At 31.7% G+C, this 23,644-nt stretch overlaps 2 protein-coding genes across 2 annotated transcripts; both read left to right on the top strand.

The window, feature by feature from the left end:
- The first annotated feature begins 4,108 nt into the window (after positions 1 to 4,108).
- Positions 4,109 to 5,718, top strand: LOC132759926 (GTPase IMAP family member 9-like). Its single transcript, XM_060751803.1, has 2 exons — positions 4,109 to 4,226; positions 4,413 to 5,718. The coding sequence occupies exon 2, from the start codon at positions 4,414 to 4,416 to the stop codon at positions 5,287 to 5,289; it is 876 nt and encodes a 291-aa protein (XP_060607786.1). The 5' UTR covers positions 4,109 to 4,226; position 4,413; the 3' UTR covers positions 5,290 to 5,718.
- Positions 5,719 to 20,270: 14,552 nt separating this feature from the next.
- Positions 20,271 to 23,264, top strand: LOC132759925 (M-phase inducer phosphatase 3-like; the record flags this gene model as incomplete). Its single annotated transcript, XM_060751802.1, has 6 exons — positions 20,271 to 20,462; positions 20,925 to 21,008; positions 21,536 to 21,700; positions 22,058 to 22,219; positions 22,451 to 22,546; positions 23,146 to 23,264. Coding segments are annotated over exons 1-6 (818 nt in total), but the record flags the coding sequence as incomplete, so codon positions are not given.
- Positions 23,265 to 23,644: the final 380 nt, after the last annotated feature.

Here is a 23,644-nt window from a genome sequence, read left to right as displayed (position 1 = left end):
AAATGTAAAGACCCTGCAACTCAGCTGAGTTTTTATTGAAATTACAAAGGAACATGCACATGTTTGCATTTGTGTCATTGTTACATAGATGCATGTCAGATGTGAGATCTAATTGATTTTTTTGAAACTGGTGATGGGTGATAAAGGATTTACATTAAGGAAGATAATTTCAGAAAGGGAAGTGTCATTGAATATTTCAGCATTTGTATAAAAAACAAATTTACACTAGAAAATGAGAGAGAGAATGATCAGCACTAAGCAAAAACCAAAAGAATAAAAGAGTATCATCTGTTTCACACACCTATTTCATTTCTGTCAACCAGGTATGGACAGTAGCATGTTCACTACCTAATTTTAATGAACTCATAGTGCAATCATTAACAAAATGTAATAGTCAGTCTTATGTATTATATTGTTTTTATATGTATATATAAATTGGTTTTCAATAAAAAAAAGGATAATAAAAACAATATAATATTAGGAAGTATTAAAGTTTAGTCTTTATTAAAATTTTGAAATAAATAAGAAAATTCATTCTTTCTCTGTTATCTATGGCATTTCCCTTAATTATATTGCGCAACCAGTTGCTGGTAGTACTGGAAGTACAAATTAAAATTCATAAAGGACATGTACATGTATACATAGAATTTGGCTAGGCATTAGTTTATTCCAGAAACTATGGTAAACGGTCTTTATAACTGAGTCAATAAATGTTTGATATATACCACCCAATACACATCTGATAAAGATTTTCCACAGGTCATTAGGGGCTTATCTGTAAGATTCAATTTGCAATTACCTTTATGTTGGCATCAAGAATCCACAAATAACAGAACAACTACGATTATATAATACAAGATACCACAGATTTATATCTATAAACCTTATATTATGTTAGGAAATATCTTTATGACAGCAAAATTGAAACCGAAAGTAAAAAATCTCTCACCTCTTAAACCATAAATGAATACCTCATAAATATAGTTGAATTCTTTATAGAGGAATTACCTTTAGTTTGATAAATATATAACTCTACAAATGAGAAATTAATGTTAGGAACCAAAGATAAGTCAATTTCATTGTATACACAGCTTATACTGGCTTATTAGCTTGCCAGTTACGCCTGGTTCTGGTTCATGTTCTAAAAATAGCTGTAGAATATTAAGAATGGTCTATTGTCTATATTTCTGCATTTGAGATTTCATTGTACAAGCATTGAATCCACCCCCTCCCTTAAAAAGTTTCGTTCCAAGTAGACCTAGTGCACTTTTTCCGTTACCAGTTTTCCTTACTATAATTTCTTTTTTCTGATTTGGGCCATTCTGGAATATAAAGCGTAACATATAAAATATTGATGAAAACTTAACAATTTATATTAAGTTGGTACCATAGCATAGAGACAGTTTTAACCAATTATTAGATTTATACAAATAAGCACCAACACAGCGAAAACTAAACACATGAAAATACAATTTTTTATTGTCTCTTGCATGCTTGTTATTTCCAAAAAGCTTATATCACATCATAACATAAAAGTGCACAATACATCAATTAATATAACTATATGCAATCTTTAGATACGAAATCAAATGGAATCAAAAGACATATCTTATTTTATCTTATCTTAAAAGACCAACCATTTTCTGATACCTGACAAAGTTTAATTACTTTAATAACCATGCCAACGTTAAACTGTTACCATGTGCACTCCTAACATAAAAAATATATTCGCTCAAACATTTATCAACTAACTCTCTTTTCATTTTACCAGTCAATAATGTGATATTACTTCACTTTTGTACTCAATATATCTAGCCCTGTTTTCATTTTCCGAGCCCAAGAGATCAATAAAATATAACTTACATATAACTCTTTCTTATTTTCATAGTCAAAAATGTCGATATCGAATCATTTTACTCCAAGTGACAATATATCGAATCCTTATTGTACTCGGAGTGAAATTGTCAAAACATTGGTATTGAGCAATACTGTGATTTGATTATACTTTGTTGAGAACAAAAAACGATTTTATTGCACTTATATTCATACGCAAATCCTATATTAGACTCAGACCTGAAACGTATACTTAAGCATGAATAAAGTTTCTTTCTCACATAAATTATCTCATAAAAATACAAATTTTGAAATTTCCGCTTTCATATATCTTTAGAATTCAAGATGGCGTCCAATATGGCCGCCGGTTTTATGCAAGACTGATCAATACATCTCTATTGGACGTAGAATAATTTGTAGCACAGATTTATATATAATTAAACAGACATAATTAAGTTCAAATTAAACAGTTTCATATACATGTATAACCTACACTCATATGATTATATTTCTATATGATTATATTTACATTATATCAGAGCAATAAATATTTAAGTATTACAACAAAAAACACACTGATATATTTGTTTACATATTTCAATTTCATTTGAGCTATCATACTGACATTGTCGGATAACCACGGATGATTAAAATGTAACATGACATAACTGATAAATTTTAATGGTTCGGCTGTGGGAATCCGACAATGTCATACTGATAATGCAATGAACATGTAATTATATAAGGTATTCAACCTAGTATCACACATCTTACCGAAACGAAATATAAGCTATGTAAATTAAACAATACTGATCGTTTATTAAGAGTTCACTTATCACAAACTAAACAATCGTATATAAATCTAAAAGCACTTTATGGAGAGTTCATATCTATGCCATACAAATCAAAATACGAAGATTTAAAGATCCTGTAGGTTTTGGTCAAAGTGGTAAACCACACATACTGATTTTTTTTATATGTTTATAATTATGCAAAATAAAACAATTTTCAAACATCGAAAAATAGGTTTATTAAGAGTCAGTTATCGCAAACTAAACAATCGTATATAAATTCACAAGCACTTTTTTGAGAGTTAATATATGCCATATATATCAAAATACGAGGATTTAAGATAGTTCTTAAACACGTCTCGCTGTTACATCCTTTCAGAAAGTTACTAAGTTCGCGACTTTATCGTCTCAAGAAAAGATATTCGAGTCTTCTTAAGTGAAAAACAATTAGAGATTACATGGAGATTTAGGTCACTTGTTAGAAAACCACATTGCATGTTTTTAAATGACTTTCCTTTGCTTCAACAACACAATGTCATACATACTAATCTATCTCGATTACTATAAATACAACCCAGACAGTTGTCCCTTGAAGCGTTGATTTCTTTTGTATTTGCAAAACTTTCACAGTGCTTGTGATCTGATCTAAAACAAGGCCCGGCATCTTCAGTTTATTTTGCCTCAGGCTTGGGATAAATTACAATGAAATGTAATGCATTACATTACAATTACATTGATTATGTGTATGGCAAATGATATGTTTTACATTACATTACATCTGCTTGTATTTTCAGCACCAATAGAGTTTCAAATGTATCGCCACTGAGATGCATTCCGCCTGGCTTAAAGGCCCATTGTTCCTCATCTATTTATTTCTAAAAATCGTTTTATTGTTGGTATCTTTATTGTTACTGTTTCTAGAAAATACTTATTTGACATTTACAGGACCTACATTTTGGTTCTGTTTTTCTGTTGGTTATTATTATAAAGAACTAATATTTTATGTATTGAAGTCAAATTGGTGTACAATTTAAATCAAGGTCTGAGCTTATAATTTGTTTGCATATTCTCGGGTCATTACCTCATCCTGTTTGTCCAGAATTATAATAATTTCATTCCGCAATATACTAAAAAATAAAAATCGTTGCAACGCTTTTCACTCAAATCAGGCTAAGAACCGCCCAGAAATGGATTTTCAATTCAATGTTTAGCACATTTATTTGTAATCTTTTGCAGAGTTTACCATTTTAAACGTACACTTCATATTTTCAAATTGTATGTTTTTAGGCATTTTGACATCAGTGGAGATCTTTTAATTAATACATAACATGTATATATGAAGAATGATGTCCTTGTTATGTTTAACGATACTTTATACTAAATGTTTACAGTTCACATGATTTATGTCATTCAAATGGTCAGATATCAGATGTTGTAAGATAACTGTTTTTGGATTTATTTTGATGTCCTATCTAGAGATGTCTGTATTAGTTGATATGCCTTTATCTGATACATTTAATGTGAGATAATCGGAGAGTTTGCTTTATTTTAAATCGAAAACCATACCTATTAGGACATTCACAATAACATACATACAGAAAGGTAATATCCAATTGTATTTTTTTGTGTTTTATCATTCGCTACATCGGTGCATTTGCATGTATTATGTTGAGCAAGTAGCTTAAATAAAACAAATTATCGGGCAATAGTGTCTGTGACTAAATACCAACTTAGTATAAATTGTTCAGGTTTCACCAGTATTTTATATGTTTCGCTTTAAAATTCCAGAATGGCTCAAACCAGCAAAAGAGTAATAATAGTTGGGAAAACTGGTAACGGAAAAAGTTCACTGGGGAACAACCTACTTGGAATGAAACGTTTTTCCGAAGGGGGTGGATTCAATGCTATTACAATGGCATGTCAATCGGAAAAATATAGACATTTCGAAATTGTTCATACGCCAGGATTGTTCTACACCAATCAAAACCGAAATGTGGCTCGACAAGCCGAACAAATCGTGCATGCTTTGAAACTTTGCCCGGCACCACATGCATTCCTCATCGTCATCAAATATAATAGATTCACAGCAGAGGAGGTTTCTGCTTTGGATGTGTTGCAAATAACATTCGGAGAGCAATATTTAGATCATGCCATTGTCGTGGTTACTCATGTAGAGAATGATGTAACTGACGCCGATTTTAGCAATGCCTGTCGGGAATCATACCAGATGAATGAGTTACTGAAACGCTGTGGGAAACGGGTTGTTAGATTCAATAATAGGAATCCGAAAGAAGAGAATATCAATACTCTACTCCAGTACATAGATCAAGTATCGAAAAATGGAAATTCATGCTTCAAAAATGATTATCTAAGCTGCCATGAGAAAGTGTTAAGAAGACATGCTGATCTAGATAGGTATGACGGTATGCTGGCTCATGAGCAGTTGGAACCAATCTTAAAGGATATCAAAACTATGGTTGTCAGAGAACAAGAAAGAGAGAAGAGGGAAAGGGAAGAAAAAGAAAGACAACAAAAGGAAAAGGAAAAACAGAATATCATAAATTCTGCAAAAACGATTTTTACATTAGGAGCTGGAGTTGGATTAGGAGCTTTAGGTTTCAAGCTGTATTCTAAATATTCAAAGTATTTACCATCCTTCACTTAATACATCAATAGATATACAAGTATTAATACAGTATTTACTTATTGAAGTGAACACTATGTTTTGAAGAAAGCTGAAAGTACAAAATGTATATCTGTTGACGATCTTTGGATTTGGTTGATCATAAGAATTCTTTTACTGTTTCTGGTTAAAAGATATATTTTCAATCGTAATTTACCGCAAATGACTTTATTTTCCATTTGATAAAACAAAACATGTAAATACATTCATCACACATCATAATTTTGCCTTAAAAAATATTCAGGAAATAAGGGGCATAAATTTGTGAATAACTTGACAGTTTCTGAGAAAATTGACCCGCACAAAGAGGATGAACTGGGCTTAAAGTTGACAAAGGAGCATGTATTTGCAATAATATATATCGTAGGATTCCCTATCCTTATGGCGTTCTCTGAAGACAATAAACATGTATGTAAAGTTTGTAGTCAATAACTTTTACAGTTTCTGAGAAAATGGACCTTAAAGAAAAAGGTTAATCGACGAGAGTGTCATGACAAAAAAATCTTCTCCTTTTTCTACGAAAAGTGGAGCTTTATAATTATAACTATACAGTACACTTACGCCAAGGGGAAGCATGCCATCTCTATTATTTTCATGTTCTTGGAAAAGTTAAGATTTCTTTAGAACAACCTTGAATCTGGTCTCATATATTAAGATGCTTTTTTTTTACTTTTGTTCATGTTCGCTGGTGACATGTCAGATGACTTGGGTCTTAGAAAGTGTAATAAAAAATCCAAAATAATTTTTGTTGGGTCTAACCCATAATAGATCTGGTAAGTAGACAGTGATTTTAGTTTTCTTAGAACTTTTTTTAATTATACTGGTAGCATTTTATCAAACAGAAATAAACTATTACACATTTAACTACTAGAGCTATCGTTGAATGCAAATAATGTCCCTATCCCGTTGATGTCATCAATATAGAGGGTACAGTTGTGGCAGAAAGATACATGTAAAAAGAAATTTATCAATTCACTCGTGACCATTTTATACATTTTCAAGTAAGTCCAGGTTTTAGAAATATTAATAAATATAAATGTTGATAACTGTTAATTACAAACGGACATTATTTTGTCAAAGATGTAATACAGAGTTATGTAAATTGACCTGCTGATCTTAGTTGTTTATATCCCTCCACATCCATGTGGAATTAATATGAATGTTTCATAATTAGATAAATTTATCTCCGTAAAAGTGTACATATACATTTAACATATTACTGTAAAACAGATGCATTATAAAACAAGCAAGCTGTATTGAATTGACATGTAATTATACTAATAAAATGTAGAAAAAGAAATGACAGTATATTTCTCCTTATTTCCGGTTTGGTCGCTGTCATTGACTGCAAGACACAGAAAGTTGTGTACAAGTTTTGCAACAAAATAATGATAATTTACATGGTATAAGTCATATGTATGTATCACAGAATAGTTATTGTAATATCGATATCATACAGATTGTATCACACACAGTTCAAGATTCAACAAAACACAAAAAATCGCTTTCTAGTTCCAACGGGTTAGTTGGTCAATCAGCTTTTTATTATATCTGTTTTTTTTTTGTTTTGTTTTTTTTTATTGGGTTTTACGTCACAGCGACACAGTATAGATCACATGACGACGTTCCAGCTTTACTGGTGAAGGAAGACCTCAGGTTCCTTTCCGTACATTATTCAGGCACGAACGGACACTCGAGTAGTAGAACCACAGATGTTCCGTAAGCTATCTGGATAGCGTCCTCACATGAAAGAATCCAAAGTCCCTGTCGTTTGCCCTTTGTGTTTCTTTCCTGAGTTAAATATCGCGGGAACGAGATAGCAATGTTTTTCTGAGTCATATCTCGTGACCACGAGATATGGAGGTAGGAAAATAAAAGTAAATCGGAATGTCCCCTCTGTAGCATTTAAATTGAAAAAAATGTTTGATTCCTTGATACGGTGGCACAAAGGTGACATTTGTGCGTTTTTATTTATCTCGTGCGCGCGAGATACTATGTAATGACCACGAGTTACTAAGTCGTGACCACGAAATAATTAACTGGTACCAAGGAGATACTATGTCGTGGCCACGAGGGGCTAAGTCGTGGCCGCGAAGTACTTAAGTGGTGCGCACGAGATACTATGCTGTGTTTCGAGTTATTAATTCGTGGCCACGAGATAATTAAGTGGTCCGCAATCGTGGTCATTTTGCACAATCGAAAAAATAAAAACTCTTGCATCTACATTTGTTTCTCAAGAAACATATCTACATGCTAGCACAGTTTTAATAAAATCCATCTTGTATTTTTAATAATGGTAGCATTCAGAAGTTTGCAAGTGCGGACAGACGGGCAATTAATGGTACAAGCTGACAATATACCGTCTTCAAACTTTGTTTGGCAGACTTGTTTTGTTCACTTTATATTTTGGATTTTTTCATTGTCACCCGACATTGTATAGTACGCACAGGTCTCTCTAATCGACCTGTGTCGCACGACGCGTTATCCACTCCAATTTGGGGTAAACATGACATAAAGATAAAGATGACAGGGATATGGAACAGAATTAATGCATTTATTCCATCTTGCTTTATGATATTTAAACTTTGCATTATGCTGGATTCCATTTTTCATTATTTCATTCAAACATTTCTAAGTGACCAATTCTTTCATTGAGGGATAACTATTAAAACTGGAACAAGCCATTTGGAATACTAAAATGTTAACGTCATATACCTTTACGCATAAGCTACCTTTCTTCATTTACGGTTTAGTTTTTTTTGTATTACTTTGATGTAGAAGTCATTTAAAATTGACTATTTTTTGTTCACTGATGAATTTTGTCAAAACGTGACTTATTTGATTTATAGCTCGCATGGCGTGATTACTATTAGCTTTCGCTTATATCCATTATTGCTTAATAAAGCTCGGTGTCTGAGGCTTTGTGGATTATGTTTGATCATCTTACATTATGATAAACAATTCAATCTATATCTAGCGATGTGTGAACTGTTAAGGGGCGAGAACTCTGTTATCGATATCAACGGAATTTTTCCACGATTCGCCTATGATCGGAATTTTCCGTACATGTATATATAAATACGTACTAAGCGCTTAATACATAAATTGCAGTTGAAAGAATATAAATACAAGTAGTAAAGGATAATGCAATATAATTATATATATGTATACAGTCTATTAGAAAAAAATATGCTCGTAGACAGTTATTCAATGGGGCAGTTATACGTACAGTGGCGGATTCAGGCCCTGGCTTAAGGGCTGCACCTACCCCCAAATATACGTTCATGAGCTGGGATGGAATATATACGTGTCAGTTTCATGCAAAAGTCTTCTTAATGTACTCCCTTACCAAAACATATTATGCTGTCATGCAGTTGTTAAGCACCTGCCTAGGTACTGCGAAGGTCTTTATCTAATGACTTGGACATTAAAAAGCAGCAAAAATTATTGGCATTTTAACTTAATAAATGTCTCAGAGTCACTAATAGTGGCGAATAGGTATGTAACACATTAAAATATACATGTTTAATAATGAAAGAAGGAAGTTGTTTATTTTTGTAACATGTGCATAGTCAATTACAAATGAGCCGCGTCACGACAAAACCAACATAATGGGTTTGCGACCAGCATGGATCCAGACCAGCCTTCGCGTCCGCGCAGTCTGATCAGGATCCATGCTGTTCGCTATCAGTTTCTCTACTTGTAAACGAGTTGGAAAGCAATTAGCATGGATCCTGATCAGACTGTGCTGGTCGCAAACCCATTATGTTGGTTTTGTCGTGACGCGGCTCAAATGTTGGGCATATGTGTGTCTGATTATAGATCAGACATCCCGCACACACCACCACATTCACATATATTTGTGCTTAATGATATACTATGCACATCTTTCAGTAACATATTTTTATCACAGAAATTTATTGAAATCTATAAAATTCTTACTAAATATATATTTTTTAAATAAAAACAAATACACATAATGTATAGGAATCTGCTTTACTCTGTTTACGGGTAAAGTAAAGTTGTGCCTGTCTTTAAAAGAAACTTCCATACATTTTTTTGTAATAACACTATACATGTATATGCATACTGCCCACTTACAGTGTAAAGGATTTAAAGCACAATATTTGTGTGAAGCTAAATTATATTTATTTTATTTTACATGAAAAAAAAAATCAAGTTTGTACTGTACTAAGTCGTGGCCACGAGTTACTAAGTCGTTTAAGTCGTGGGAACGAGATAACTATGTCGTGCAGGCGAGATAATTAAATCAGATTACACCATGATTTTCTAAACTTAGAAAATTTCTGTTTAAAGATTTACGTGTAACATTAATCTTTGAAAATACTGAAGTGTCACTTTGAACTTGATACATGTATTTAGGATCATAAGGCCCATAAATCAGACATTAATTTTGACTAAGTTATAGCCCTTTGTTGGGACAATTCTATGATAGAATTGGTCATTTTGTACGTACAACGGCCTGTTAACATTGTTTATACCATAACTTGACTGGGACTTAGTCCTGGTTTATTTTATTGGGTAGGGACATTGCCCGTGGACAGTAGATATCCCATAAGGATGTTTGAGGTCACGGGTCAGATAAACATGACACGTCATGTAAAATCCTTGTCTGATAAATGATTTAGAAAGAATAAGCCGTAGTTTATATAACCTAAAAAGATCAGTAGATGACACCTAATAATTTTTAGGCAATTTGGTCAGAAATGAGGGTCACAATGACGCTAAATCTTTGACCAATCAATAACTTGTATAAATGGCACTTTTACGGACAGGAGAAGAAGGGGCATCCTTGTTAGGAAAATTCATATAAATAGTGTAATTTGATTGGTTATTTATCTCTTTCGCACGACTTAACTTCTCGTGGCCACGACTAAACTTTCTCGTGGTCACACGACATGGTAACCTTGTTCCAACGACTTATTTATCTCGTGGCCACGACTTAGTAACTCGTGGCCACCGACTTTGTCATTTCGTTTCCCACGACTTAATTATCTCGTGGCCACGACTTAGTAACTTCGTGGCCACAACATAGTATCTCGGTTCTCACGACTTAACTATCTCGTGGTCACGACTTAGTAACCCATGGCCACGACACAGTATCTCGTGCGCACGAGATAAATAAAAACACACACATGTCACCTTTGTGTCACCGTAAGTTTGATCATAGTATATCTTAAAATTCAATTTCAATATTGCTCATACGACTATTACACACGCTCAAAAAGAAGTGTAAACAATTGTATAAGAGGTGAGTTGCCACTTGTAGGATGAGTTATTAGAGAAATCTATAACATTTTTTTCCACAAGCTGGCGGAATCTTCAAAAACACGCACTTTTCGTCTGTCGCATCGTGTCCTCTTGTTTTTCAGTAAATTTTCCCTTTTCATGTCAGTCCCCAACTAACACTGTTCTGTATACACCCCTGTATAAAGGAGACGTAACTTTGTTTATACTCCACGAGCCAAAATACGGAATCATCCGGAAAATAACGGGATCTACCGACAAAGCGACACCTGCTGTCATAATATGAACACAAATTATTGCAACTCGCATTATGCTTACTGCCAACACTGCTTAGTGCGTACTGTCACATGCGACTATAATATCGCTATCGTTGTCATCTCGTTGTCGGTGCGCAATGATCATGTATTGCATTATATTTGTAATCAGTGAATATATTGAAGCATATGAATGCTAAGACACATCAAATTCGCCAATTATTGATCAAAATTAATAACTTATTGTGACATAATGTCGACAATATAAGTGGCAGATTTATAGCAAATTAAAGGTACTGACAGAAACTTACCATGTTACATATAGTTATATCAAGAACAAACAAAGAGGTGTTATCTTAAACACCAAAAATAATACGTTGTCCTTAATAAAAGATGCAATTAAATATATAGCATATTAAAATATGTGAGTTTGATGGTTTAGTAGGGAACACATAAGGTTGCAATTACATGAAAGTGCATTCGGTAATCGTAAGGCATGATTGAATTCAGCAAAACGCAGGTTTTCATTGTCATTAAGAAGTATAGAAGCAAGCATATTGTAAGTCCCGATAACATAAAGCAAGATGGAATAAATGCACTAATTCTGTTCCATACAGGGATGACGATTTTATTTTTTTTAAACACATTATATCTTTTTAAATTATTAAAATGGTTTACTTATTTAGCAGTGGTCATAAAATTGAAAATAGGATTGAAAGGTTAAACCCCAGTCTCACTAGAGCTTACGATTAATTGCGACCACCGGCGACTTGTAAAACTGACGATCATCAGCGATTGTCTGCGACCAAAACCATTTTTGCACAGATAAATTTACGTTTGCAAGTATCGTAAGACAAGTCATCATTGACAATCGTACGACAGGTCATAAGTAAACGTACGATGGTCTCAAGATTGCCTGGGATTACTTACGACTACCCGTGTCATAACATGCGATCACCTACAACTTGTCGTACGACCATCACACGATTACTAAAGACTACTTAGGATAATCAGTGACTAGTGGCAATTTGTAAAGACTGTCGTAAGATTGTCGCACTTCCGAACGACCATCGTGCGACAGCCTTAAGACTTTATAAGATCACTAGCGACCTGTTTGATCGCAAGGAGGTTTTTGTGCAAGCTCAAAAACCTCTCTACGACTGAAATTGGTCGTGGGACCTAAATAAGATAACCTGCGACTGCCAAAGATCACCGATGACCGTCGTAAGACGTTTTAAAGATTGTCCCCGACCAGAGGTCACTGGTGATCGTGAACTGGTCTTCACTGGTCGTAAGCTCTAGTGTGACTGGGGCTTTACTAAATATTCAAATATTTAAACCTATGGACTTACACACTCGATTTTAGACTAACATAATTAATGGACGAAATCAATGGTGTATATACACATTAGAAAATACAATGAACGAACATTTTAATCAATTTAATACTATTACTATCTGTTTTAGATTCCTGAAACGGCGTTTAGATTTAATTGTTTTCGCTTTACAATTGTATTTGTGAATCACTTTCGTGTTCCAGTCGCAATGTTGAAAACATAGTGCGTTTTCCATCAATCTTAGTGTGGTTTCACACAGGAAAGTAAGACCGGTGTTGTATGATCGTTACCTCGTAAGTTTTTATACTTTCAGCATTACTGAAGCTGTGATTGTTAGTTTTATTTGTTCGTTTTTGTTTTTATTTTGTTTTGTGCTTATTTTGGTAAAGTCTTTAGTCTTTAATTGACATGGTTTTGGAAGTAATATTTAAAATTCATACGGATCAAAATCAGTTAATTTCATTTTAATGCCGTAAACACCATACAAATCGACACAAAACTGTTTCTCAGTTGCTTCATATCTGTGTAGACAATAATGCAAGCTTTCGGATATTTCCATTAAAATACACTGCAACATAAAAAAGAGAAGGTGTAAAACAATGGCAGTAGTAGCGATCGAACCACAGACCTCTAGCATATTAGACACTCACTTAACCGACTGTTATATTGTGGATGTAACGACAATCTTTGCCTTAAGCTGGTGTGACCTTCAAAGCATTAGTTATATACTTCATATTATTATCGGAAACGACATGGATAAAACCGAAGTGAGATCGAATATACATGTATAAATGAGTGCTATAATGTATTCATAATTGACAGGTCAATAAAATCAGATTATAGCATTGCATGAATATTTTAAGGAAAAACAAACAATGAACCATACATTATTCCATCCCTAGGTCGGAGTCGAGGAAGAAGGATATAACAAAGTTCTCCTCCATCAAATTCGTCTCCTCGCTAGAACAATGTGGAGGCATGCTTGATCATGACCGGCAAGACTTCAGTTTCGAAGAAAAAATGATGTATTTCAAAAATTAAGTGTGTTTTCTTTGTTTTTGTTTTTCTGATATGCCGATATTAAAAATGCAAATGTTTTTTTAATGAAATGTATTGGAAATTATTTTTGTTTTAGGTTAGAAGAAGAACAGTTTAGAATGCCACATATCATTAATATGACAGAGTATTGTAGATTCCATTGACCAATTATCTATATTAATAGTTATCATCTCATAATTAGCGAGGAAGAGTTATATTTAGACGAGACTGTCTAATGCTACTCGTCACCAATAGCGTTGTAGGTATATATCGTACAAAACGCAATTTACACTTCCGGGCTTGTTTACACTTCATGTGCATTTAATTTACCAGTGAATAGCACTAATCATGATAACACAAATGTACATGTTTATGAGCAGGATGTAATGTATGATAAGTTTAATTTGAAAGAAATACCTGTTAACTTTTTGAGATCGGATATTGTTGTAAATGAGCTCCATGACACTGTATTTAAACTTGAGCAAGGTATGAGATGTCAGTCTGATGTTGATAATGCATATAATGATCTATGTAAGATTTTGAAAGATGAAATGTATAAGAATATCCAATATAAAACTGTGCATTTGTCGAATACTTATAATAAAAAGCGCCGTATTGCTAAACCATGGTGGAACGATAACTTATCTTACCTCTGGAATTCCCTATGCTTGTCAGAAAAAAACTGGCTTAAATGTCCGAATGTTTCGCAGTCAGAAAAAGCAATTTTAAAAAATGTATTTATTACAGCCCGTAAAACTTTTGACAGAGCAGTCCAACGGGCAAAACGTTCCTATTGGGTCTCATTTCAAGAAGATTTGGCTTCGGACCGTGATATAAATCAACAGGAATTCTGGAAATCCATTGGTAAAATAGGTGTTGCACAGTCAAGAAATAAAGGGATACCAATGGAGGTAGAAATGTCTGATGGTAGCATATCTAGCAATATATTACATGTTATGAACAGATGGAAAAATGATTTTAGTAATCTTTTAAATAAGAATAACGATTCTACGCACAGTTCATCTGCTTTTACTGGTCAAGAAAATGATTTAGATGCTGATAATGAGATTTTAAATTGTGGAATCTCTGTTGAAGAAGTAGAAACAGCCATTTTTAAAGCTAAGCAAGGTAAAGCCAGTGGGTTTGACAATATTCCATTAGATATTTTCAGAAATAAGGGTTGTGTTTCATTTTTACATATTTTATTTAATGTGTGTTTTACAACAGGAACTATACCTACTAATTGGGGAAAAGTTGTTATTGCCCCTATACCCAAGTCAAGTACTGCTGATCCTCGTGATCCACTATCTTACAGGGGTATAGCTCTATCTTGCTCTATGTATAAGATTTATTGTTCTATATTAAATAATAGGCTCTCTAGTTGGGCGGAAAATAATAACATCTTAGCAGATGAACAAAATGGGTTTAGAAAAAATAGAAATACCATAGATCATGTCTCAACACTAAGTAATATTATTGATTCAAGGAAAAAGCTTAAACAGTCTACCTTTTGTGCCTTTATCGATTTTAGAAAAGCATATGATTTTATTAATCGTAGTCTGTTATGGAAAAAACTTTTTGATACTGGCATTGAAGGTAGCATGTTTAATGCCTTGAGATCCCTATACAAAATGGTGTCATCCTGTGTTAGAATAAATGGTCATTATACAGATTGGTTTGAAAATACATGTGGTTTACGTCAAGGTTGTTCGTTGTCACCTTTATTGTTTAATTTGTTTTTAAATGACCTGGTCACTAAGATTAAAGCTTTAGGAAAAGGTGTGTCTATAGATAATGAAATTGTCAGTATTTTACTGTATGCCGATGATATTGTACTTATAGCTGAAAATGAAAATGATTTACAAGATCTCTTAGATGTTTTGTCAAATTGGTGTTATGTAAACTCTATGATAGTTAATCCACAGAAGAGCAATATTGTACACTTTAGACCACCATCTGTTGTAAAAACCACTCATGCTTTCACTTGCGGTACCCATAGTCTACAAGTTGCCACTCAGTATACCTATCTAGGCATTCTTTTAGATGAACATTTAGATTTTTGTAAAACAGCAAAATCTGTTGCACAAAGTGCTGGAAGAGCACTTGGTCTCCTTATTGCAAAGTCCAAAAGTCTTGGTGGCATGCCATACAATGTTTTCACCAAATTGTACGACAGCATGGTATGGCCTGTTATTTCTTATGGCGCTTCCATATGGGGTACTAAGTCTTATTCATGTATAAACGCAGTGCAAAAAACGAGCCATGCGTTTTTATTTAGGTTTGGGAAAGTACACCCCAACTGCAGCTCTATATGGCGAACTTGCTTGGCAACCACCGCATGTGAAACAGTGGGTATCGGTAGCTAGGCTGTGGCATAGATATCATAAAATGAATAGAGATAGACTTAATTATAAAGTTTATGCGTATTGTTATTCTAGAGCTAGCACTAGATGTAAAAACTGGCAGTTCAACTTTGTAGAACATTTAAAATTGATAAATTTATCACATATATAGATACATGTAATGTTTTGTCATCTAGGAAATGTTGTAATATTGTTGGGCAACATAGTATTAATTTGTTTATCAATGAATGGAAAGAACGTATATCTAATCCAACTGGTTCTGTTGGTAATGCCAGAAACAAATTACGCACATATCAACTGTTTGAATATCAATATGAAACTGAAAAAATATGTATATTTACCAATGCCTACAAAGCATCGGTCAGTATTAGCACAATTTAGACGTTGAGTTGCACACCTCCGTCTGAAAACAGGAAGATATGAGAATTTAGATGTTAATAACAGGATTTGTCCAATTTGTAAACAAAATGTTGAAACAGAAATACATGTGTTAACACAATGTCCTGCGTACCAACTTCTTAGAAATGTCTTATTTGATAAAGCCAAGGATATCAATGCTGATTTTATTAATATGAATGATGAACAAAAAAGTATGTTTGTACTCTCAAATCCCGAAATTGCCAAATTAACTGCCAAAACCTGCTATAATATACTTCTCTCACGTTTTGATACTTTGTATCATTAATAAGATTACGCTTACTGAAATATATATTATCTAAATGTAGAATTCTTTTAAAAATGTACATAAAATGTTGTAGCATTTTATTAACTTTTAAAAGGAAATTTCTTATATGTTTGTAGCTAAACGTAGATAACCATTTAGTCATTGCTAATCAGTTCATCTCTGGTCTGATCAGGGTTGATATAGGTCTTTATAGGTGTATTTTATTTATTTATTTTTTATTTTTATTTTTTTTAAACAGTTATATTAATCTTCATGATTATAGGGCAGATCTTAAAGTATGGATTAGCAATGGTAATCTAAATTTTATTCTATTTATTTTTATTTGTTTTATTTTTTTAAACAAGTAAAGGTAAAGAAATGTTACTGTCTCACACATCATTTATTACAACATGATATTTTATCTATGTTTATATGTCAGGATGGAATACAAAATGTATATCATTAGAGTTTTGAAGATATAAATAAGAAAAGAATATACTCAGTAACAATCAAAAATGTTTAATCATTTGTATTTTTGATTTTATCTAGTATTTTTAAAGTTGTATAACGATAGTCTCCTATAAATCTGCGATAGATTGGCCATGCTTTTTATATATGTATTATGTAAATGTTTTGTACTATGTAAATATGCATGGATGAGACGTAAATAAACAAATAAACTAAACTAAACTGTAAATGAACTCATTAATTGTAATTAAATTGTCTCTGAAGTAAAAATTTCGCAAAATAATTAAGCCATATAACGGGAGTAAAATTACTACATATCTGATGAGTTAATTACTTTAATCTTTTTGCGATGACACGTGTTCCTATAAATTATTTTAGCATCAATTTTTACTGGCTAGCAATTAAATCATTAAATGTATCACACAAAACAAAAATATTTTTACAGTAAAAGTACGGAAAATAAAAATACGAATTTTGTTTCATTAATATTTCTCAATATTTCATTGATAAGTATATAATTAGAGATAGATGATATCAAGTTTTTTTTTCTATAAATGTATATTCATCGAGCAGTATTAAAATACTTTTTTGCATTTTCATGAGCGGCACAACAAAATAAACAAGAAGTATCTTTAAAAAGATACTCGGCCGAAGTCAAACTTGTTAACTTGCACAGGATAAGCTACTACTAACTATGCTAACCGCAAACAGAACATTTTATTCGTCCTCAATAGTTTTATCTCAGTTCATTTTTACCCGCAATTTTTTTCCTCATTAATTGTCATATTAGATTTAAACAATATTACTTACATTATTTGATTTTAATCTAAATGGAATTTGATTTGAATAGGAATTTATAATAAAACAAAAGATTTAGTAGATACTGTACACTAATTCCACGGAAAATTGTGCAACTGTAAATTAGTCGAAAGTTCGTTTCAATCGTCTTATGCCCGTTTCAAGAAGAGAATATAATGACTAGAACAGCTAAAAAGAGAAACCCAATCGAACACAAAAGTATCAAAAAGGCGATCTTTCATATTTAATTTCATATATTTATTGAAAAGCTGTTAGAAACATCTAGAAAATGTCATTAATTTGTGTTTTTATATTTATTCTGACATGTATCTTTTTCTAACACTTCTTGCCATCGCGCGATCGCACAAACCTCTACCTATAACGGAAGCTCTTCTAAAGTATCAATCGAACAGGCTAATAGTGTTAAAATGACCAATGAAAATTCTGCCTATATTCATTTCTATACAGTTAATTTTAGCGGATGTCAAGGTGAAATCAGATGGCCTTCGGCCGAAAAATGAATCCCATATTTATAGGGAAAAAAATTTTTTTATTGTATACTTTTCTTTTCTTTGCCATAAGATTTTAAAATATTCTACTTTAATTTTGTGTTTTCGTTGAATGATTGAATTTTGAAGAAAGTAGTTCGGCAAATCACTAGTGAGAATACGGAAAATATAGTTCACTGCAGTGAAAAAAATTCAGAGAAAATACGGAAAATGAAAATATACATTATATTTCAACAATATTTCATTAATAAGTATGAAATGAATAACATTAATGTCATAAGTTATTGATAAAGTATCGATTTACTGAATAAATCTTTTGACTGGATTGACTTGACTTACCATTCATAAGTTTAACCTTTTACTTATGCTATACAGTTTAGTTATATTTATAATTAATAAACCATATTCTACATCATTTCTAGCATACGTATAGTGTGTTTGATTTTTTTGTATAATATGCCACTATTGTAAATAAAAAATATTGTGTTTAAATTAAAAATTTGATACACATATTAATGAATCTTCTGAAAACATTTTATATACTCTCTGTGCTAAAATATTATAAAAAATGTTAAATTGTATTGTGCTACAGGCATTTGCGCAATAACCTTAAATTTAATGATAGAAAAGGTACTGCGTGTAGCAATTTATTTTAATCAGAACATAACAGAACTTTTATTTCTTTGATTTGAACATAATTTATCATCATATACAGCATATAATATCAGAGTAACAAATACATTTCAGTACGATCAATCAATGCAATAATATAAAAGAAAGAAAAAGAAAACAAAAAGGAAAAAAAACAATCAAAAATAAAAACACCTACAGTTTTCAAACATATCATGTTATTAAGCCTCAGTTAAATAAGGATGAACATATAAAAAATATGATAAAGTCCAAATTTTGCATCATCATTTAATATTATTTAATATTAAACTTCTAATAGTCATAGCTTCTTTTTTTATAATAAACTGCTAATTCACATAGCTCATTTCTATTATTGCTTTGCAACAGCGTTAAAAATATATACATACTTGGATATACAAAATAGTGTCTTTAAATATAAAGGCTACGACTACTTGAATAACATGGACATATATGAAATAATTATAACTCTGTAGCACCAAATACAGTATTATTTGCGCCAGTTCTTTATAAACATACAAAAAAAATTAATGTCATATAGACGCTTTTAATATATTTTAGCATTAATAGAAAGACTTTTTGAAACATGTACTATTCAATATATTTTATTTTTTATCACTTCGCAAAGAACACGTGTCATCATACAAAAGATAACAAAATTATTATAATTAGCACTAACATAATATTGTCATGTTTTTAGTATGTAAAACAAAATATCTTACCTAATAATAAGCAAAAACAGACCTTATAATTACAATTAACACGTTAATTAACAGGTTCGGAAGTGTTAATTGCGTTTTGTATTATATGTACCTACAACGCTATTGGTGACGAGTAGCATTAGTCCGTCTCGGCTAAAAATAACTCTTCCTCGCTAATTGTGACATGATAACTCTTTATTATCATAGATAATTGATAAAAATCTACAATACTCGAATATGATGGATACTATAAAAGTAAGAAATTTTATGTAACATCATTATTCACTTGAATACAATCAAACATATACATTCAAAGCTAATACAAAGTATATAAAAATCTAAACAAAATGGCACTATCATCGACTATGTAAGTATATAATTAATAAGCTCTGTTATATTTGAGATTAATCTATGTCTAAATGTAATTAATTAAGCGAGATTTGTTCTGAGAATTATTCTTTATTATTATTTTTTCCTTATTTTATTTTTTAAACAAATATGGAGAATATTTGTCGTAAAAACTGAATTGTTATAAATATTTGTGATGGTTTACTTGTATGTTAGACACTCAGTGTATATATTATCGACAATTGAACATCTTGTATCCTTCTTAGGAAAGGCATTTTTTGACGCAAATGTTTTCTTTTTTACAATTCAAATATCCGTTATATATATTTATAGAGAAATTTAACAATGTTTTCTGAATCTTTATACATAACACAGAATCTTGTATCCATTTTATATAATACATGTTCTTACGACTTAATAAATTGTTCATAGTTTGGCATATATAGTATATAAATACTATTTATTGAAGTTTTTGTTTGTTTTCATTTACATATAATACAAATATTAAAGCATGGCAGCTTAAATATATATCAACTTTCTTCCAGCATGCGCCTCTTTACAAGCGATATGGATTCGCCTGTACAATACACGTCACCACAAGAGTGGAATGTTGCATTCGACACACCATTCGGAAAGAGTTCTGTCATGGAAGGTGACGTTGGCGGGAGTGAAAATGAAACATGCTCTGACGCGACAAGAAATACAATAAGATCGCTCTTCATTGACGAAGACTCTGGTCTCGGAATGGATACAGACACGGTAAGATATCTTTGACACAAACATTTTAATATACCCCCCCCCCCTGTGAACATATCCCTTACTAGATAATTAAAGCCCCAACAGCCTATTTCTCAAAAGTTTTTTATTTTCGGTGCACTTTTTAAAGTTTTCAAAATTTACTCATTAACTATTTACTTGAACCATCTTTTTCTTCTTTCGCTTTTTTTGGCAATTATGAAATTAGTACAATTATAACGATTTACTATTTTGAATGTGAGTAGTAAGTAAAATTTATTCGTTTTTAAAGCATAATGTGCCTTTAAGCTTCTTTCGTAAATATTTGTTGCAATAAAAGTGTCATAGTATTTTGATTAAGTATTACATCCCATGCAGCTATTACAGTTGTATTATTACCTAAGCTCATATTCGAAAAATAATAACACAAAACTTTTCTTTTATCATTTTCTTAAGGGTTATGCTTATCATTTGTTGTATTTTCAGACCGACGATCAGTTTATTTTATCGTCTGCACCGGCTTTTATAGGAGATGAAGATGACACCTGTTTTGATGGCTCCTTTACTGAGGTAACTTTACATTTTTCTTCAGCTGATGTCTAATAACAGCTTAAAACTGCATGCTCCCAGATGAGCCAGAAAAGCTCTAGCAAATTAATATTGAGAACAATGTAACAATATTTAAAAAAAGTAAATTTTTTTACAATTCAAGTAATAATATAAATATTTATGCAATGAATAACTGATTTTGCAGTATTTCCCATCATTTTTCTACTACGTGACTAATTAAGTAAGGACATTTTTGTTAATTTTTTTATGATATTAGTTTGGTAACTTACGTGGACTGAAAGTGCCTTTTGAAATGTGTAAATTAAATGAATCTGGAGGCATGATACTTTAAAGCACCATAAAAGTGCCAAATGTATTTCTATGTAAAATGAATAAGTTTGATTGGCTTTAATAAAATCGGTTTACGAATATAAACGTAATAATTAAATTGAGAATTAAAATTATAATAACAATGGAATTAAAATCAAGTCATAAATGAAATTTAAAATATATTTAAAATTGAATTGTATTGACTTCTTTATCTACAGGTACTGGGCACAGCGACACCTCTTGGCTTCAAATCTAAGTCAGCTAAAAAGAAACTGTTTAACAATAAACGTATTGCAGATATCGGTGAAGATAATTTGGAATTTTCTCCGTGTGTGAAACGATTCAGAAAAGATGAGACAAATTTATTAAAGTTCGCTCTTCAGGTAAGCATATACTAAACATATTTTTTTATCACGATGATCAGTGAATCATTTTTGCTTCTCAGCTTCATGAATTTAATTTATTTTTTCATAGATGTTTGTGTTCATATCTTAAAATGCCACGCGCCAGAACACGTCTCCTGATTTTAAAAGTGGATCGTGCGCCTGATGAAAATAAATTTTATCATTAAAGGAACTGAAAGGAAATGAATAAATGAATGGATGAATGAATGAATGTGAATGTGAATGAATAAATAATTGAATGAATGAATGAAAAGAAATGAAATGGAATGGAATGAATGAATGAATGAATGAATGAATGAATGAATGAATGAATTAGCATTATCGTTTATTTTGCAGAATTCTCCGATTCCGCAGACGGACGATGACGTAAGCTGTATCATCCGGGCAGTTGACAGACTTACAACGGAAGTTGATCTTGTAGCAGATGGATCACGTGACTACAGTTTACCTACGGTCAGAGGGAAACATGGCGATTTGAAGTCTATTTCCGCCCAAACTGTAAGCATCGTTTAGTCAAAGTTACCTTCTCATTTTAATTAAGAATAAGGTAATTTACACATCAATTTTATTGTTTTTACCAAATCTTCCACCACCAAGATTGTGCTATAGATGTCGCAGGGGCATATTTTCCATTTTTTTTATTTTTACTTGACATTTATCAATATATGAATTCTGCCTTGTTGAATCTTCATTATATGAAATATTGAAATCAACCTATCATTTTTTAAGATGGCCGACATTGTAAAGGAAACAGATGAAACTGGAAGTGACGTCATGATTGTTGACTGTCGGTACCCGTATGAATTTGAAGGAGGACATATAAAGGTAAAATGGGAATTCTCTTGTGCTTTTTTAGCCGGCATATGTTAGTAACAAAAACAATCACATCATTCTTTTATTTCATGGATAAATGGATAAATAACATAAAAAGTTAACAAAATATTTCACATTTTATAATTGTAAAGGTTCAAGCAGTTATACTTATTTTTTGTACGGGTGTGATTATTCCATACAAAGCAAAGTTTGATCTTTGCATGTTTGCATGGTCAGATGAACTCTTTTAGGTTTTATAGCTATGTTTATGTACATAAAATGCCATGTGACTATTGTACAGTATATTTAAATTGTACAATTGTAAGATGATAAACCATGTAGAAGTCTTGAATAAAATCTTGAATTTTCTGTTTTGTTCTGTTATGTTCTTTTAGGTTTTATTCTGTCTTATAAATTTTTAGATATTTGATAACATTTTCAATTATTTACTGAATTTGAATTTATTTACTTTTTGTCAGAGGCATTTAAATGAATTTTGAAGGCTGAATTTCGCTATTTTATATGCCAAACTTTTAAAATGACATTGATTTGGATTATGCAAATGGAGTTACTATTTTTGATTAATTAATTTATTTTTTCGTTTTCTTCAGGGGGCTGTAAACCTATACACGAAAGAAGATGTCTACAAACTTCTTGAGCTGTCTGAAAACCAAAGACCACGTTTTCTTGTGTTTCATTGTGAATTCTCATCAGAACGAGGCCCTAAAATGTAAGTTACAATAAACTTATAAGTCGTGTGTTGTTGTTAAGTTTTTTGTTGTTTTTTCTCTCTTTTTTAAATACATGTGTATATATAAACTCCATATTTTTTGTAAAGAAATTGTAATTCATAACTTTATTAACAGCTAAGTTTTATAGAAATCGTTTAAGCAACAGTGAAATGTTTCCACTGCGTTTACAAATTTATCTCACAGATTTCTCGAATAAGACTGGTATTAACTAAATGCATATCTATTTAAAAAGAAATCAGTTTTAGGCGACACTTTTCGAGTAATGTCTAACTATTTGATATAAAGATATAGACGATTTTAATTGTCTGTTTGGCTACTAGAGCTTGATTTACAGAGTTTTATTCTTACGCTACGTATT

This window comes from Ruditapes philippinarum, unplaced genomic scaffold (genome assembly GCF_026571515.1).
Source record: "Ruditapes philippinarum isolate M1 unplaced genomic scaffold, ASM2657151v2 ctg18963_1_1_1_1, whole genome shotgun sequence".
Classification (NCBI taxonomy): Eukaryota; Metazoa; Mollusca; class Bivalvia; order Venerida; family Veneridae; genus Ruditapes; species Ruditapes philippinarum.
This window is presented reverse-complemented; position numbering and strand designations above follow the sequence as displayed.

What these genes read in the sequence shown, in the direction of transcription:
- LOC132759926 (XM_060751803.1), top strand. Translation starts at nt 4,414, where the DNA reads ATGGCTCAAACCAGCAAAAGAGTAATAATAGTTGGGAAAACTGGTAAC.